We start from the raw sequence: 20,665 nt of genomic DNA on the forward strand, positions 1-20,665 counted from the left end.
CCATGTCCTCCCTGTGCTGGGGACCCCAGAGGTGGATGCGGCACTGCAGGTGGGGTCTCACCAGAGCAGAGCAGAATCCCCTCCCACATCCTGCTGGCCACATTGGTTTGGATGCAGCCCGGGATGCAATTGGATTTTTTTGCTGCAAGGTTCATGTCCAGCCTCTCCTCCAGCAGCACCCCCGAGTCCTTCTAGGCAAGGCTGCTCTGGATCTGTTCATTCCCTGGATTGATACCAGAGGCTGCCCTGACCCAGGTGTAGACCCTTGCACTTGTTAAAGTGTGTGAGATTGCCTTGCGCCCACTTCTCAAGCTTTTCCATGTCCCTCTGGATGGCAACCTGTCCTTCAGGTGTGTCAACACCACCTCTCAGCTCAGTGTCATCTGTAAACTTGCTGAGGATGCACTTGATCTCTTTGCCTGTGTCATTAATGAAGATATTAAGTAACATTGGTCTCCATATGGACTCCTGAGGGACACCACTTGTCACTCATGTCCATCAGGACTCTGAGCCATAGATCACTGCCCTCTGCATGTGACTGTCCAACCACTTCCTAATCCATTTTATTATTAATTAGGCATCTCAAAGGCAACAAGCCACAGATTGTACCATTATGGTGGAGGTTTTGTGGTGTCTTAACAGAGCACCTGTCTGGCTGTTTAGCACACACTGGGTGCTTCCACACTAGCATGGGAGCAGAAGTGTTCTTTAGAAGCAGATTTACCAGTTGTCTGCATTTATAGATCTTCTTTCCATGTCGCTGAGTCGGTTCAAAGTACATAAATTTTAGTTTTAAACTTAAGCAATCCCAACTGTTTGTGAGATTTTCATTCCAGAGGGTCAAACCAGGGCCAGTCTGAAATGAAAAACACCTGTAGAAGCTATAGTGTGACTATCAGGTCCTCAGTGTCAGCTATTTCCCTCTGCAGGTCATTCCTGTCGGTGTGCACTGTGTGCTGATATTGATAAAGCCCCTCCATCCTAATGTCCCCTGAGCTGTCCCTGCTAACAGCCCTGCTGTGCCATGGTTCTGAGGAGTGTGTCATGCTCCTGCATGACCACCTTTATTTTGGGCTGATTGAGGCACCTGGTCTCTTCCTGAGCATGAGGCAGATGTATACCCAGCCCTGGGAACTCAGAAGTGTTCCTGAGTCTTCCTATACAGCACTCAATTTTTTATTCCAATGGAAATGGGAGGCACTGAAGATTCCTACTGCATATGGACAGGAGATATACCAAATAAATTGCCCTCCTTTAATCTTCTATTTCAGTCATTCCTATACTTACTGATAGCAGCATGCCTACAGGGGGACAGAATGAACTGTCAAAAGCATTTTCTTGATTTTCTGCAAAATTATATCAATTCTTTTACTGAAGGAATCACCTTAGCTGTATCCCAAGTGCCATTCATTCCCTCAGAAAAGAGTTATGATTTTCACAGGAGCATGATTTTGAAAGTTTGTGGGGAAAGGAGCACATTTTGAATTCAGCTATGGTGAATCAACGTGGGGATGATACTACAGCTATTGCTGTTTTGTCAAATCGGTGTTTTAATTAGGCTATAATTCTTTAGAAAATTCCATATTTAAACTCATCACATTCTTCTAACTGTCTGTATATCCTAAAACTTTTGTAATTTAGTTATGCTACAACAATGAAAAAAATTCCACATGTAGCACAAGATTGGTTTTAATTTATAGCAACTTATTGTGCTTCCTCTATTACTCCTGAATTATAAATCATTTTCTATGACAGAATAAGAATAAGTAAATCATGCAAAATTTTCCTATGTAATATTTCAAATGGTAATTTCACTGTCATGCACCATGGGAACTGTAGAGTTGGAGAATCTAAGACAAAAGTCCTGTAATATTAATCTGAATCTGTTTAATTCCAGATGCAGTATATCACTGCATGTTTCATGTTGCATGACCATAAAGTAATAGAAAATTAATTTTCACTGCAAACAAGTGAAAAATAAAACTCCCTCTATACTGTAACATTCACACTGACCTCACAACACTGATAAGAGTCTTTTTCCTCCTGGCATTGCAGTTTCCCAATCTGGTTGCCAGTGTACTCTGATGCTCTCCTTCCCTGTCTGTGGCAGGTGTTCCCTACAAAAGTGGCTTAAGCCTTCTAAGAAATCATTTTCTCCAGTGGTCATTACTCCATCCCTGGCTGTCATTCTTTAACCTGCAGGTAAGGCTGGCAGAGGGGACAGCACAAGCACTTCTCATCTCCTCCAGTGCTGTCAGCTGGAGGATTTCTGTGATCCTCCACTACCAGTCTAAGCCAGGAAAGCTCACAATACTAAAGCAGATTTGGAGCAGACATACAGTTTAAATTGTTAGTCCTCCTGAAGAGAAGCTACTATCAAGCACAGGGGCAGTAGTTAGGGTGTTTTTTAAGAGCTATGGCTGTGTTCAGAAACCAGACTATTAAATCACAAGGTTTTCCATTAATTTCTAGTTTTTAAGCTGTATATACTTCATATACAGCAGGTCTAGTAAAATAAAGGGTACTTAGAATGGTGTAAGTAAGCATAATTGGTTTGAGCTTGTGCTTTTGCCTTCTCAAAACTTTGAATTTCAAGAAATGTAATTGTGATTTGGAAGGTAGTTACTTCAGGTCTTCTTCTCACAAAATAATGAAATGCACAGATGTCAAGTCAGAAAATCCTGTGTATTTTGCAAGCTTTGCAGATAAGCAAAAAGAGATCAGAAGGGTGAAAAAAGTGCATGTTCTCTTAAAAAAAAACAACAAAAAACAAAAAACAAAAAAAATTAAAAAACAAACACCCAAACAAAATCTGTTCTTGCATTTTTGTCTAAAATAATATATATTTGTCCAATTATGACATGAGAAAGGTGCAGCTGTCTTTTCAGTGTGTATTTTTTGGCTGAAATACTGGCTTTGTCAAAGTTAGCTGAGCTTCAGTTGTTAGCTTGTGTAGGAAAAATTTTCCAACCATTGCCAAGCAGTACTTTGTCTCCATCCATCTTTCTATGGAGGGAGAAGTTTAGAGGCTTGCTAGAAATACAGCACAAATTGAACTGTCCAAAGAAAAGCATTCTAATTTTGAGTTCTCATTTTAAATCTGTATGTCTGGTTTCTATTGGGTCTTCTTCTCAGCACATCTGTATCACTTTTCTCTTACTGCTCAGGCAATTAACTACATCTCAGATCACCCCAGGGAGGGAGTTATTCCTGTCTCATTCTACGAGTGAGGAAGCCATACCACAAAATATTGAGCAATTATCCAAGGTCACTGAGCAAACAAGGAGTAGAGCTAGTAATCCAAATTCCTGAATTCTTCTTATGTTCTGTCTCTAGTTCAGTGTGCTCTCTCCACAGGTATGCAATAAAAGAGATTTTTCCTCTCATAGGAAAGAAAACTGTTTCATTCTGAATTAAATGCAACTTATATTTCTAAAACACCAAAAGCTAAATGAAAAATCAAACTGAACCATTACACTATTTGCTATTATATGCATCTTAACTACCTAAGCAGAATAGCTCTCTCTAATCTTTTCCTGGCCACCTGTCCAGAATAATTGACCAGAAATTAATAAAATTGTGGGCAGTATTCAGATGTTAAATAAGTTACTAGGAAGTAAAAGTGGTCAGGTCTTGATTAGTACAAGGACTAAGCAAGGACTATAAATAAAATTAAGGAAATAACATGTTCTTATGTAAATCACATGTCATTAGTATATATTTTTATTTTTAACTCATCCATTATTGTGATCTGCCCTTTAACTATTGCATTGCTTCCCTCTTTGCATTTGTGAAAGACTTTTATTCAATGCTGGAAAATCCATTAAAAGGTTGCAGAATGCTGAATGAAGAGTAACAAAAGAGTGGCTGAATATGTGCTTTTCTCGAATCTTTACTTGAAGACATGTAAGCGTTTGATGATAGCCACATGGATGGACCACTGAATTTTTCTGTGCTTTCAATAATGCATAGGTAAAATAGTAAGACAGAAACAACTTGATATGTACCACTCTCTGGCCTATAAATGTCACCATTTTGATCCCATATCCAAAGAAATTTCTCCGGTTAAAAATTACATTACCTTTTTCATTCTGACTCTCCAGTAAGGAAAAGAAAATCGAATTAAAATTCTCTATTTAAAGTGATAGAGCTATGGAGTCTCCTAGCAGTTGATAAAAAATAATCTTTATAGGTAGCCTCAGCTAATGTATCAATAATGTCTGTGATAAATACTGGAATCATTTATATAACTCAGTTAACACAGTAAAGCAAATAAGAGTCCATCTGAACCATAAAAAACAGTGCAAAACCACTAACATGCAATTTCAATCAGTCATAAACCAAGGGTGCTGATTGCCTGTGATAATAAAAATTAATTTTATATCCTAAAGGTGAGCTTCAAATACCAATTCCCAGGGAGCATATAGTAGATTGAAAGAAGTATGCAGTGTAATTAAAAGGGCTGTGCCCATGTCTTCACATTTCTTGTCAAAGTAGCTACGACACTTACTGTCACACCCAAAGTAATCCTTTAGCCCAAGCACACTCGGATTCCTCACCTATCAACTCTCCTAAGTTTCCATCATGCTGCTAAAATTTATAGTTTTTGAAAGCAAAACATACAATATTTCTCCTTAACTAAGAATGGCAGAGTTGCCAATAACACCAAATTCCTGAAAAAACTGGACCCTCTGCCCCCAGTTATTAAGCTCCCTGTGTGGATTTCTTTTCAGCCACAGTCTTTGACACCTGATAGCACTGGAGACAGTCAGAAGTGAAAAGGACAGGGAATGACTGAGGTCTGCTAGAGCAGAAAGACTGGATGGAAGTCTGGATGTCACTGAGGGAAGGGGAAGGTCAGACTCCACTCCTGTGGTTTTCTCGTCACATGAATTAGCAAAAGAGCGGCTTTCATGCCAAGAAACCTTTAATTACTGGCATGCAGATATATTGTTGTTCATTAAAAATCCCCCTAGGAAAAGAAATACTAGCAATTGGATTTCTTTTTTGGTGTGGCTGCATCTTGCAATATATTGGCATAGTGTGGTTCAGAGTCTCTTGATAGTGCTGCTCCCTGTCATCTCACTTTCTCCACAATAAATATATAGTCCCAGTAAATATATAATCCTTTACTGCTGTATGAGTGTTAGACTCCAGTGTTTTCCCATTTGAAGGCTGTAGTCCCAAAAAATTCCACATCTGTTCTGACTACGGTTTCACCTATTAATACAATGGGGTCTATCATGCAATATCAACAGGAGCTGTTAGCTGTCAACTATCATGACATATTTCAATGATGGTGTTAAAGTTTGAAATCAAGACATTAGGTCCACCATGTTACTGAAAAAAAGAGCATGAGAGACTTGTAACACAAATTATAATTCAGTTTTTGTTCCCTGTCAGAAGCTGGTACAGTCACAGGAGCAATTTGCTTTAACAACAGTCAAGGAAAAACAGTTTCCTCCAGCTGGTAATGTAAAGTAATTTTTTTCTGTATGACTACTACCAAAAAGACTGTACATTTCACCTTTATATGGAGGTGCTTCAGTCTGGACAACAGTGAGAGAGCTAATAAGGAACAAGAAATTGGTTTGTCTTTGTGTTGTACACTTGCTAAATATTTTTAATACTTCAGCCATTTTCATTTGTATAAATAAAGCTTCTCCTTTTCCATATAAATCTCTCTTGTCCCCAAGACCTCTCTGCAAACGCAGTAACACTTCAGCAAAGGGTAATTGAAGCTGAAAAAAATGTAGAGCAAAATGCCATTTTTAAAGAGTGTAATGATACATACCGCAGAGCCAGGATTTTTTAATTCACTATAGAGAAACTGATTCCCTGTAGGAATGAGAGACCTGAGGATTTAGAACTATATTATGTTGGCTGCTGCTTCTTTAACCCTCCAGGCAGTAGCTTTCCACAGTAAACTTCAGTTTCATGTGACCATAAAACCCCTCATATTCAAAAAGAGAACATCCTGAAGAACTCAAAGAAAAAGAAAATAAATGGAGTGCACCAAAAAGTCACAGCAGGAGTGTTTCTTGTTCCGTAGCAAGATCAGATGCTACCAAATCTTTTCCAAAGATGTCCACTTAGTACATGCTAGCCTGAGCTCACTTTAGCTCTAGAGCTGCTATATCCCTCATACCTCAAGGCAACAAGATAATGAAGTGTAGTTGCAGGGAAGACATCTTGCAGAGAAGAAATAGCTTTTAGAATTTTGACAGGCTTTTTATGTTTTGTATTTTCATTTTTCGTATTCACACAGTATTATCTTTTTACAAAAGGAATCTTTGATACCTGATTTAACCATTTAATATTTTTTGCCTAGTGACCACTATTTATGCTCTTGGTGGCCACTAAAGTCAGCAGTCATTATCAAAAACAAGGTCCTGGCAATGTTGCAGTCTGGGTGTGAAATAAGATGATACACCATGGTTTGTGCATTTCCATTTTAATCACTCTTAGCATGATCAGTTGAAGTCAGTTGAAGACAAAGCCAGAAATCATTTGATGATCCACTTGCTGATTTAGGATATAATTCAAGTTTTGGGTCCAACTGCTGGACCATGACTGTAGGTAGTTTCCCAATTGCACCTTTGGGAGGGTTAAATTCTAGAAATACATCAGGGAGGAAGAAGAAGATTTGTAGAAGCTTTGTAAAAACTGAACTAGACTTACAGATTTTAGCTTATTCTTCCTGAGCATAGTTCATTCACCAATTTTAAAAAGTGTTTTAAGATAATGCAAAGTAAAATCCCCTTTTGCTTAATGTAGTAGCTTCACTTCTACACATTTTTCTTCCATCATTTTCTTTCTTTTTGTCTCAAATGGAAGTAAAAAATCAAACATATCTTTCTTATCTTTTCATGATTCAACTCCCCATCTTGTTACCATACCAACTGCATTAAATGTTATTCAAATTTCTGCTTAAATGCTAGAAACTCAAAACATCAAATAAATTCTGAGCTGGCAGTCTAACACAGTGATTTTTCCAGAGCTGACTGTACTGCCAGCACAGTACTTATTCATCCTCTGCTGCAAGTGAAGGAGTAAGGCTTTTTTTTCTTCCTAAGATAGACACATTGCCTGTGTAGAGAACTAAGTTAGTTTTCTGTAAATTTTTTTGTGAGAAGACAAAGAAGTGGATGATAACACCATCCTCATTTTGTTTTTAAAGCTTTCAGCCAGAACCTTCAAGAACTTTGACAGCCATTAGCAGTGGCATCCCTTTGTTCTTTCAAATGTTAGATATTTACAAAACTGCTTTTTCTCTTCTGTTTTTAGCACAAGAAGAATGGGCCACAACCCGTTCCAGCCTAAAGGCACCACCTCCGAGGTCAGCCAGAGGGGGTTACAGGGAACACCCCTATGGTAGATATTGAAGGTCCTCCTCATCTGTGACCTCATCTCAAAGACAATTAATAGCCTGTGGTCTCCACATAAACAGCAACAAGACAAGTAATAGTCCATTTCTTTTCTATCCTAGGGATTACTGCTCATTATTATCCTATGTACTACTTGTATTTCCTATAACATTGGCGTGACATTGGCATTAGTATTATTTTATAACACGGACTTAAAAAAACAGAGACAAAAAACCTTTGGCAAGCATTGTCTGCAAACTATTCAAAGATGATGTTCTGTTGGTTGTATTCATTGCTGTGTGTAACTTAAAAAGCATGACACTGTTACAGATCTTGAGTCTCTCTACATACTAGCTAAGGCTGAGTTTCTGTTTAGGGTTGCTGAAAGACTGTAATATGATTATTTTTCCTTTTCTTTTTCCTTTTTTTTTTTTTTTTGAGCCAGACAATAATCAAGCTGTAGATAAGATGTTTTAACCTGTCTTTTTTAATATATGTTAGTTTAGATTAAGATGTTCGATATTAAGTTTGTAAATTTAATTTTAAATGCTGTTTTAATGGGGTTGAAAACAAGCAGCTACTGTATGTATGTAGCTAACTGAAGTTGTTCAGTGTTTTAACCTGTATTTGTTAAAAAAAATCACTTAAAGTTCCATGTGTAAGCTTCTCTAAATAGGAAACCATAATTTTGTCAAATATGTTTGCCATAATTTGTCAATAAAGCTGAAACCTTTTGTAACAAACTAAATTTGGAATTACTTGTTTTCTAGCTTTAAATGCCTGCTTTATTTCTTTTTCAAGAGATGCCTAAAATGTTTTTTATATAAAAATTACAAAAATGAACCCAAGCCTGTTTTAAGATTTTTTGTGTAAGACTTTAAAAGTTGTATTAATAACTTTTGGTTGTTAAAAAATATAAAAGTTAACAAACTAAACTGTTACATGAATCATGGTTAGTATCCACTAATGTATAACATGTTAATGGAAAAAAATGCTTTAGAACAATAAATGGATTTTAAACTATCCTTTAAGCTTGATCTTGCTAAACACAAACTCTGATTGACTTGTTTGTATTAGCATGTCTCTCGTGAGAATGTAATGGAGTTTAAAGAGGTAAGATTACCACTTACCACTGTTAGACTGTCTAAATGCTAGTTCTTCAACCTTTGAGTTTCCCCGCACATTAAATATCCCATTCAACATGTAAGCATTGCATAGATTCACCTATTTGTTTTCACTCAGAAGAGTGCGTTGACTGCATTTTTCGTAGTATATAACAATTTGTCTTGATAAACAAATCATCAGTGTCACTGCCCAGTTGTTGGTACTCAACTTCAAAAACTTTATTTGTAATTTTCAGTGCTAAATATCACCGCCCTTGAAGGCAGTTTAGAGGGCTGATATTTCTTTTGAGACTATCAGACTTGATGGCTGATGATTATTAAGGAAATATGTCGCAGGACTCAAAGGATGACTAAACGTTAAACAGGTAACACTAATAGTAACTCTGTAATTTTGAGTATGCAACAGTAATGTAAAATATTCTCAGTTATTAAGTTACTGATAGTTAAAAAAGTAAACCTACCAAAAGATAACAAATAGGTATATAGGCTATTAAAACAACTAATTAACATTAACTAGTGACAACAAAATTATTTTACAATATATAACCCTCAAGGTAATAAACAGAACTAAAATTAACAATAATAGTAATGCAACTCTTGCTAACAACAAATATATAACCTAAATTTTGATGAAGAAAAAAAAACAAAACAGAAGACTTGATGGTAGGGATGCCAAAACTCTTAATGCTTTAAATACAGTCTTTTTGTTTACAGTGGCTTTTTGTCAATGTGATTGGTTTACTTTTTTGATGCGATAAAGTACAGGCTGATTGCTGTTCAGTTTGTGAACAAAATCTCTTGCAGCTGGAGTTGCATGCTAGCTCTTTTTGAATAGTTTATGATGAGTATGTTTTGTCCTTTGAAGTGTTAAAGTGAATTTAGTTAGGCTTCATGATGGTTACATTGAGTTTATTCTGTCTCACTATTTCAGGGACTCACAGGCACTGGACAGCTAAGCAGCAGATCTGCTGGGAAATGGTCAGGTAAGCTCTGCTGCATCTCAGGGGGTTTTCCTATTTCCTATTTTATCTGTGCATTTGTTTTTACTAACACACAAAAACATATTAAGCTACAGTTATAAAATAAATGTCTTTCCAGCAATGTTTCTCTGCATATCAAGATAGTGATTATGGTATAATGGTAATCAAAAATTTACGTATATGTTATGATACTCTTCATTTAAGTAAAAGAAGTCTTGTCATCTAGCCTTTTAATGGTAAATATTAAGATGGTACACTTTAAAACTGCCCTTGCTAAAAACATGAGCTTCTCTTTAGTAAAAGCATACCGACATTTTGGCTAGTCACATAACAAAGAAAAATAACATAATAGCTTGTCTTTGCTTCTGAAAATATTTAACATTTCTTCCTATGAAAAATGTATCACTGTAGAGACAGGAAGTTTGTTATTTATTCTTACTCGTGGTATGTTTTTTCTTTTTTAGTCTTTAGAATGGCAGGGACATGAATGGCAATACCATACAATGACATGGATCAAGGCATTACTTGTATCTCTCTGTTAACTACATTTAAACATAAAGATTTATCTTGGATGACCTTCTTAAATAGACATCAGGTTATATATGAGATTTTCGACTGAAGACAAAAGTCATTGCTGGAAACTAACAAAACAGAATTCAGCTCAGTTATGACTTTGTCCATGGACTCAGAAGTGTGAACCTAATCACAATACAAAAAGTACAAATTCTTGTCATCATTGTTAAACTAGATAAGATATACACAAATACACAAAGCTAGACGCATTTATTATTCTGGCATCTTTTCCCATGTCTGTGGTCTGGCTTATGTAATATTTTCCAGGTATTGCAGTATTCAACAGTTACTTATAAACCACAAGCTGTGTAGTATAATAAGATACAAAGTGTTTAATTTTCCTCTCCAAAGAGTACCTCAAGATCTTTATATATTAGTTTTATTTATGTGCTACAACCACTCTACAACCACTCTACAGAACAAAGTGATATAACATGACATTAAGGTCTGTCTGCATATTACAGTCACATCAGAGTGAGTGTACCACTGTAGGAAAATCTTCCATCTACCCACCTTGCATGTAGTTACACACATTTGCTTCAGTTAATATATATCTCTACAGAAATGAAAAGCACTTTCCATTGCCATAAATAGTTTCATACTGGTATAAGTGTGATTATAGATTATTATGTATTATAGATTTTACTATATAAGTGTTCCAGGAAATGCCCATATGCCTTACTGAAATGATTAATTACACAAAGCTGTGAGCAGGTCATACCTGATGTAAGGGATCCAGGGCAAAGTAGATAAAATTCATTTCTCACTGTTCCTCACATTTTTATGTGAGGGTAACTACTGTGAACTCCTTGAGGGATGGACTTCAATAAATATAGCTTTATAGCAGAGCAGCAGCATCCTTTAATATTTCTGTCTCCAAGTTCAATTTACAAACATTACTTGTGTAGATTTTAAAAAATGGCAGAAAATGTCAGTTAAAATGATGCATTGTGAAATATTCTTACATAATTATTTAGAAAAACTAGGTTTAGTCAGTGCAAGCAAGCAACTGTTTATGCTTGCTTTGAAAAAATTTGAATGAAAAAACATTTTTTCTATTGATTTTCAGGAAAATAGTATGAAAAATTACCTATGACTGCATGTGCTGTTCTGTGCTAACTAAAAGTATATTTCACAACTGTTTCTGAAGAAGTCCTCCAGTTAATCAGCTATGTTTTAGGAAAAACATAATCCACTTCATTAATTTTTGAGAGAGTTACAAGAGAGTCTGGTTATTGTAATTACCAGTTATCATCAGGTCTTCCATGGAAAGCTGTGACATATTCCACTCATCCATCAGTCAGGTGAGCCATAATTCTGAGGCCCTGAAAACTTATAGCCCACCAGAAAACATGTAACTTCACTCATGCTACATATCACTCCAAAACACTTGTCACCAACCAAACATTTCTTTGGCTTAATTCACATACCAATTAGTTTTGTTTGTAATGGGAAGAAAAAATCAATATAGAATATCAAAATAAATTAGTAGAAACACTGGGAAAGAGAAGTTAAAAATGCAAAATGGCTGTTCAAATTTCTGTTCAAAATTAAGACTTTTTTTGTTTGTCCAGGTTGACCTCATATATGGAACAATTTGATCTTTAGAAGAAAATAGTGCAATATAGTTTTTAGTACTTTTTCACTAGCTAAATCAGCAAATTATCTTCTGTATAGCAGATTTTTGCATGTATTCAAGAGCCATTCTAACTGAAAAAATAGTTATTTCTAGAGCAGCAAATTTTATTAGAAAATGAAATAGCACCATGTAATTATGTCTTTCCTACTTGGCTTATCATACACTGTTTAAACAAAGATCTTAAATCTTCATATGAATAAATGAAGAACTTTAGGAAATGCAGTATATGTGACCTGACCACAGAGGATATTGGCAATGTTTTTGTAGCTCAATGAGGTCCTCAACCTCCATTTTGAGTGATGGAGGTACAGCCATAAAGCCAAGAGATTTCTATCCCCTTCCACAGCCCAGCCACAATGACTCCATTTTACTCAGACATGCGCTGACTTCCAAATTGCATAACACTGGTGTTAGTGATGGTGAGTGAGGGCGTGAGAAACACATCACTGTGTCTGTGGTAGCTCTGAGGAAATGGATGTGCACACCTTGTGCCTGAGCACAGCATGGAAGGGACTGTGTCTCTATTGCCAGGAGCTGCCAAACCACAGCCACGACTCAGGTACCAAGCTGCAGGTCAGCAATTTAATGCAGGAGCCAAGTTACCATTGGCATCAGGATAATTAACATATATGAGTTCATCAGCTGAAAGGCTTAGTATTTTATCATGATAATACGAATTTATGGTAGTCCTCATGAAATATCATCCAAGATTGTTATCTGAGAGTTAAAAGCAAGAGCAAGTAAGGTGCATGTTGTGTTTAAATAAACACAAATTTGGTTTACATTAGTGATGTATTTCCTTCATGTTTGACAGTAGGAGTGTTGTTTTGTGAACTTTCTAAGAAGTCCAAAGTTTTGCAAATACTGCAGTGACAAAATTATAAATGGAGGTAAAGGAGAATCATGGAATAAGCTAAACATTGGAGAAAAAAAGTCTTTGATAACAGGTGAAAGCAGCATATGATCCATCAAGGAAAGGAAGTCCTAGAACATTTTCCTTATTGTATTGCATTAACATGGAGGAACAAGTTAAGTCAAGACTGTATAAAGGTTAAGTAGGGGCAGCACTGGATATCAGTGTTCTTCATGCAACCTTCTTAGCGATCTCATATTCTGTAAAGTTCACTGGTACACTTCCTTTCTTTTATGGAAAAATACTGGGTAATATGAAAAGAAAACTGAATTTCCTGAATAGCTATATATTTTGACAGAAAATTTTTCTCCTGTAATCTTATGTAATTTCTTTTGTAAAAGAAATACCAGATCTAAACAAAATTATAATCTCCTTACACAATCTGTTTGCTAACAACTTCTTAGCAAAGATGTTAAAGAAAATAGGTTTTTTTTCATAAATACTATCTGAATTCTTTTATAATGTTGTAGAACTTCAAGAGAATTACTCAAGATTCCAAGAACATAAAGTAGTTGCAGAAAAATATTCATACAATCAGAATCATAGAGTAAATTATAAATTAATCCTACATGACAAAAAACTATTTTATTCCTGTATCAGACTGTATGCATTTTTAGGGTTCAGGAGGACAGAGTTCATTTGTAGATGCATTTTTTTCAAGGTGGGATTAAAAAAAAATTAATTTCACTAAGAGATTACAAAATGTTTTCACTCAAAAAGAACAGCCATAATTGAAAAGGTTGGCTGTAGTTAATGTCCAAAAAGTAAGGATCATATTTGTTATTATTTCATGTCATCCACTGTTGTCAACAGATTAATCAAAGGACTAAAAGAACCCTGATTAACAAGTAAAATCACAGGAAAAACTGAAAAATATTTGAATGCTAAACAGAAAAACAATCCTAATGTCTGCTGAAGTTTTTTGTCCTCCATTAAAAACTTAGATGCATTCTGTGGCTTCTGTCAGTTGGTAAAACCCAAGAGTTATCAGAAAAAGTGTCACGTGTTATCAGTTTTACTGTACTGGTCTGCTGAGACAGAACAGGCGCACAGGTAACTTTCTCAAATCAGTTATGGCTTCAAAGATGATCACCATCATCCACTCTGTTGTTAGCTAATTAAATTTTTCCACTCATTACTATTTATCATTGAGACCTGACAGAAACCTTTGAAGTCATTAAGCCTTTCCTCTTTCTTCAATTGGTTTTGTTTCTGGTCCTGCAGGTCAGATGCTAACATTCATTTGTAGACATTAGGGAAAATGATTCCCACTAAAAGATTTGCTGATCTACATAGTTATTAGACAATTTAACAGCTTTCCTCATGAGTGTCCTGGTATCTTTTAGTGAAGACATACTGTATACAGTATTTATGTTCTGAAACCATGGAATCTGAAGATGAATTGTGCCTCCCAGTAGGAGTACAGGACAGATCTTCTGTCCTTTCACTGTCTCTGGTTGACTAGGCAATCTGTATTACATCTCAGCAGAACATGTTGAAATATATCTCTAAATCATGTATATCTGACACAAAGATTTCATCCTCAAAGAGACGCAATTTTTGTCAACTTAAGCATAAGAAATGCAGATTTATAAACTTCTACTAAAAACATGTCACTGTTTTAAAGGTTTGTTTTTCTTGTATAAATCCTATTAAAAGGCTGTGTTGGGTAGGTATTGAAAGGCATAAATGCCTCCTTTCCTAAAATAATTGGATTAAGTTTGAAACCTAGTATGCTTTACCAGAGAATAGCAAGATTTGTTGAGAATGCAATTGCAGACATATTTCAAATATGTAAATCAGAAGGAAGGTTTATTGGAGGAAGATCACACCCATGCTGTAAAAGCATAGGTCATCCTTCACGTATTGAAAAGGAAAAGATATGTAGTTTGTTGTTTATACCCTGCATGTGCCCTAAGAATTTTTCAAGATACTATATGCAAACAATCAGAACTTTCTAATATCTTTTCACAGCATTTGGGTGCTCAACAAGGAAAATAGAAATGCTTCGGTGCCCTGATAAGAGTAGAATTAATTATGAAAACAATGTTTCCTGTTTATTTCTGTTGTTGCTGTACCTTATTCAATGGAGGTGTACTTTCTTGTTATGCAACATTACTATACAGGTGTATAGTGTGAGAGTACCAGCTTGTGTCATGTTTGGCACTGTTGTTGCTGTGCTGGATGCATTAGCTCGTGATGGATGGCTCACTCACAGGAAAGAACTGACTGCCTTTGTTAAATGCCCTTGCATTACAAGACCTTCACACTGTGTTACCACCAACAAGTCAGAGGTACAAACTGCTGAGCTGCTCATCTGTGACTCATCATTCTGGATGGGCTTGCTTTCTTTACTTCTGTGCAGTAAACAGAACAAAATGTGCAGATATTTTGTGTCCTGATTTACTATATTCACTTCTAACTCCATATTCATTGCTCAGCTAATAATTCATAATATTTCTTCCTGAACTTTATAACAATCCTGTACAACCAGTTGAAAAATTCAGTGAAAAGGTCTTGCCAATGCAGCTTCTTTCTTTTTCTTTTCTCCCCTTTTTTTCTTCTGAGAAGAACATAATGTTTCATGTACCTACTTTAGCTGAAAAGATAATCAAGGACACTGTCATTCACATGAAATGCTATTTGCTAATAATATAGGAATTTAGTTTAGTATTCTCTGAGTATTTAAAACTGATAGGGTTCTTATTATTTTGAATATTTAATGCCTTTTTAATATCTGATTTAGAATTTATGATGTAAAGGTACAAACAACTGACAGGAATGTTGTATTGCATTGAATTCCAGTTAAGCAAAGTAGCTTTCTGATCAAGAGTTTAATCCTGCAGAACTTACTCAGGTTTCATATACTAAAAATCCATGCTGACATCAAGGATTGAAAAGGGAATATGAAATTCACAATGTGATCTGTAGTCAGTTTTATAATTTAATTAAATTCAAACAGAGCACTTACCTGTTAAGGACTGGATTGCATCATTCCAGCACATGTCATGCTTAGCAGCAGCATGAAATAACTTTGATCCAGGAAGAGTATTTCAGATACAGTACCAAATCAAGATTTTACTTTTTATGTCATCATAATTAATTTTCCCATGTGCAAGACAAATATTTAGTTGAAGGTACTTGCTTGGGACTGTTGCCCACTCAAATCTCAACTTGGCAATCAAGTTCATCCATTCATGGTAGTCATCATTTTGTTTTCATGAGGCCTAACAATGAAATTTCTAAAGGAGGCACAATACTTTTTGTATCACTGAACTTGTTTGCAGATCTAGGGCAAAAAGGGGTTGCCCATTAAACTGTGGATGCCTGTGGGATATGTGCTTCAGGGAATCTAATGCTCATTTGAAAGAGTTATTTGAACCCTAATAATGCTGCATAGTCCTTACAAAGCTGAAATAGCACCTACTGAGCCTAAAAGAAAATCACTGCATAGAACTCAAAATGCTTACTGAAGGCAGCAGGTATTTTAATCTCTGTCTTGCAATGCAGAATTAGGAAAACGGTGAAGCCGAATGATTTGGCTAAGGTCACTCAGCACGTCAAAGTGATGTAATAAAGTGTAATTAGCAAAGCAGCAGGTGAGGGTAAGAAGCTGCATCAGGAAATGAAACACAGGATGTATTCCGAGCTGGCATTTGTTTTGAGAACTGAGTTCTCTTGTCCACAGTGCAGTAGTACTGTCATCACTTGGTGCCTGCTGGACTTTACCAGGCAGCTGAATGAAGCTGCAGCAGAATGTGTGTATAGGGACCATTCCTACATATGCCAGATTTACAGTGGAGAAGTCTGGTATTATTATCTTCATCTAGTTCCTTTATAAACCTGTTTTTCTGTAGCTGCATCACCTGTTGCCATGGTAAGTTTCTCATGCTGTTTGTCTTTGATGAGCAAGAAAGACATCTCAAAACACTGATAGGGGCTTGAGACTGCTGGTAATACTGAATGTCCTCCCCATGGCACTGAGCACAATGGGACTGGACCCTAAAAACCTACATATTCTTAAACTTTGTAGTGCTGACAGGTTCTACAAATAACAGAAGTTCTATTTTAGACCATTTGAGGGATAATTTTCTATTCAGAGTCGTTTGTTTGGGTTTTTCTACTTTGGAGTCTGCTTAGCTAAGTTAATGGAAATAAGGTACCTGACTTTGTAATACATAGTCAACCAAAAATAACCCTAAGAATATGTTTAAGCGTCTAGAAGGCAGTTATTTTTTTAGTATAAAAAGTTTTATAACAGGTTCTTCATCTGGCATTGCTTCAATGACTCATTCTTATTCTTAGCTCTCATAGATAAAATACAGAAAACAAGCTGTATGACTTTAATCTGCCATGCCTCCATTTATTTTCTTTTTCTTGTAAATATACTTTTGGCAGGACTGGCCACATTATCTACCATTATGATCACTGGTATGTTTTACAAATGCAACTGTGTCTTCTTTCAATTAAATTTTCCAAGATGGGTATCTGCTCAGTCCAAGGATTTTGGTCAAAATGCTAAACAGTTCAGAAATTTTTTTTTTTTTTTTTTTTGTGTCAGATCCAGGAACAGATGTTTGGGGTGCATGGTGGAGGGGTCAGGAGAAATATGTAGAACAAGCAAAAGCTCTGTCTGTATTGGCAAATGAGACCAGAATGATCCTATCTCAGATTTTTTTCCCAGTGCTTCTATTTTTAATTCCACTGTCTTGCTTAATGTACAAGTTGACATCTGTGGTAATGTGTAAGGGGTTTGTGCCCAAATGGGCTCTTAGCCACTGGCTGACATTCCCAGTGATTTGGGTTACAAGTGGAGGGTGTTTAATGACAAACAGCTGAATTTGACTAAAACAGAGGAAATTATTATATTATCCTTCAGCATCTCTAGCAGCATATTTTGTGTGATGGTTGGCAAATTGCTCAAAGTGAAAGCCTGTGAATGTTGTGTTTCTTGTTGTCTTGAGATCTTTCAAAGGCTCTTTGGATCTGATTTTCATAAGAGTTACAAGTGGCATCATAATGTGCCTAACTATGTGAAGTGCTGTTTAAGGTTAGGTGCAAGCCTTGAGTTTCCCAGGGAATGTAACAGTGCTGAATGTTTTATTTTAACTCAGGATTTAACTATTTTAATTAGTTACACTAATGAGATATTCACATAGTGTAGCCACAAAAGACACAGAAAACCAACTGCAAAATTCATAATTTTGTCAAGAAATATGAAAGTTTTGAATAGAGTTAAGCAAACTAATAAAGGAAAAATACATTGAATAATGGGGATAAAAGAAATATTGAATAGCTGTTCTTTCAATGACCTTTCTTATGCATGAAATCAAGCAGAAAAAAAATTAATCATTTTAATCTCAGTGGTTGAAATAAAAACCAACACACTAAAAAAGTTTAACTCAGACATTGACTACATCAAATGTACGCATGACAAGACCCGAATTTGGATTACACTGACCTGTAACTGATATTTAACTAACTTCACATAGCTTGGCTTATTTTAACCATTTATTTTGCAAGTCTGATATTTATACCTACCCAACTTATACTTTCCATCAAAGAAAAATGTCTCCAAATTTATGGAAAGGTTTTACACTATTTGCAAATTGAGGTTTCCTGTATCATAAACTTGCTTTGGATATAAGGAATTCCCCTGAGTGACCCAAAAATTATTTTCTCATTCTTTCATGGAAATCTGTTTGTTTTGGAGAATATTAGGAGACATCCACAAAGTTGTTGTTTGCCAACTCAGTGACCTTGCTAGAAGCTATAAAAAGATGTCTATATTCCCCTACTCCACTGATCAGGATTTTTTTCTTGTATGTGAAGTTACCTTGGTGTAACACTTGGGGAAATAGTGAGCACATCCACCTAGCTTCAAATACTTACTTTTGCTGCTGCAGGTACCTAGAGTACCTGTTCATTCAGTGGTGTGATCTTTGCTCACAATAATTCAGAGTACCTGAGCTAGATGCTATAAAACACTCTCTGGATGTACCTTGTCTCCATCGGCTGGCTGAAGACACTAACTCATGTGTTTAAAAAATACCTTCCTCTCCACCCTAAGTCCTTGAATTCTTTCTCAACTCATTGATTTTAATAAGAACTTATTTTAATTAGTGTCTCATAGTCCTGATTTTCCTTTTATTATCAAGAAGTGAAGAACAACTCCAAACCAACTTTTTCTTACAAGTTCCCATTCTCATCCATACCAACACCCAGAATTAATTTACTCTGGAAGAATATAATTACTGTGCTGTAATATCTGCATAAAAAGTGTTGGTGTTCATAAAATTCACCCCCACAAACATCCTTTTTTTATTACATTGCCAAAAACATATTCATGCTATTGTGCAAACATATTCATGCTACTGTGCATCAATTATGAGCCTTCATCTCAAGTAGATGATTGCAGGTGCAGAAAAGGTATTGAGGCAGCACCTGATAAATTTGTAGCAGTATAAAAATTAGGAATTTAGATGAGAAATCTAGGCTAAAATGATAGCTAAAGTCTTAAATAGAAACTTATTAAAAGGTTCAAAAAGTAAAAAAAAAAATAAAACTAGAAATCACGGTGTTTAAGTTTGTTCCTTTCCCTCTCTTTTGCTCTGTTGTTCACACTCATCATTTTAGAGACCCGAAGCAGGTGATCACATACTCTCCCATTCTACTTGTGCTTTGCAGGGAACAGGAATATGTTAGAACTGTGTAGCAAATCCTGTTGTTGATTTTTGTAACTGCATTGTTTCATAGCATGCAGAATTTGGAAGGTAATCTCTTCCAAGAGTTTTCTGTCATCCAAACCATAACCCTGTGTCACAGAGATGCTATGGGAAGCTACATAGGTCATTTAAGCTAAAATATTAATGTGACAACTAATTTTATGTTCTTCATTGAATATGTCTGCCCAACTTTATCTCGATTTTCAGATTTTTGGAGCCTTAGGGAAGTACTGTACCTTTTGAATGGTGTTCAGGGAATTGAGAGTGCTCAACATCATTTGCAATAAATCACTGTCTTCTGAAGGACTGAGCCTCAGGTTGGGCCTCTACACAGCCCTGATTTCTGGACCTACCATTAAAACCCTCTCTAGGATCTGCCACCACTCGAACTTACAGTGATCTTCCAGTCTATCAGGTGAGCTGTGGTATTTTTCCATATGGTTTTGGTTTATGCCAAATGTGAGATAATTAGGTCACCTCAGTCTGCAAAAAATAGGGTTATTTTAAACTAGTTTGTATCATGTTTGCCGTTGGAAAAGAGCTTATACAGAGGTAGTTATGGTGCTTTTTACTCTGAGACAGGACGGTGTGATTATGTATCTAAGTTCTTACACCCTTTTTCTGTCATAAATAAATACAATTGTTAATTATCTTCCTCACAGAAGTAACACAATAAAAAATAAACTATATTTGTGCAGTACATTAAACATAGAAAGAGTTTTTTAAAATTCCAAATATTTGAAAACATCATCTCCTCTTGGGATAAGTTAACTCATTGAGACAGTCACGTGAAAACCAAATTTTGCAGATTCTGGGGGTTTTGCTCTGTTCTCCACCTTTTCATCTCTGAAAATATTGGTATCTTTATTGAGCTGCTGAGAACATTCACTTATTAAGGTTTATATGGCTCAGTTACTGTAGCATTGTTGCTACATACTATGCACAATGAAAATCTGTTAGAATGTAGATAAAACTACCAGTAGATAAAACTAGCAGCAACCATTTGGATGAAAAAGAGAAAACAAACAAGGGTCCTACCACTGGAGTTTAGACAGATACAAATATTTAATTCCATCTAATGTGCAGAATGAGTTAGGTCTTTTGGAGAAAAAAGTAGTAAGGGGTCCTGTAGTTAAAGGCTGTGTCCTCTTGTATACACTAAAAAACATCATGTAATTATATTGGAAATTATAAATCTAACATTTCCTAAATCCTTCAAGCTAAATACAGAATTGTATTTTTCTGTAATAAGCTTATATACGTCCAAATGTCGTAGAAAAATACAATTACTGCATTAGGTTATGAGAAATGAGCTTGTTTCTTCAGCAAAGAGCATGTGAAACA

General features: G+C 35.8%; 1 protein-coding gene across 13 annotated transcripts in view; it reads left to right on the forward strand.

The window, feature by feature from the left end:
* The window catches only part of KHDRBS2 (KH RNA binding domain containing, signal transduction associated 2), a 343,662-nt gene that overhangs the window by 302,336 nt on the left and 20,661 nt on the right, over window positions 1–20,665 (forward strand). For 6 of the 13 annotated variants that reach the window (XM_085056591.1, XM_085056578.1, XM_085056582.1 and 3 more), the window contains 3 exons: window positions 7,288–7,461; window positions 9,423–9,474; window positions 19,529–19,736. In XM_085056591.1, coding sequence (XP_084912717.1) covers window positions 7,288–7,385 — 98 coding nt within the window. In that variant the 3' untranslated portion in view covers window positions 7,386–7,461; window positions 9,423–9,474; window positions 19,529–19,736. Of the gene's footprint in view, window positions 1–7,287; window positions 8,391–8,727; window positions 8,857–9,422; window positions 9,475–9,935; window positions 12,485–19,528; window positions 19,737–20,665 lie in introns of those variants that run through there. The other 7 variants (XM_085056581.1, XM_085056584.1, XM_085056583.1 and 4 more) reach the window with 7 other exon arrangements.

This window comes from Lichenostomus cassidix, chromosome 3, assembly GCF_008360975.1.
Source record: "Lichenostomus cassidix isolate B80296 chromosome 3, HeHo_3.0, whole genome shotgun sequence".
NCBI lineage: Eukaryota > Metazoa > Chordata > Aves > Passeriformes > Meliphagidae > Lichenostomus > Lichenostomus cassidix.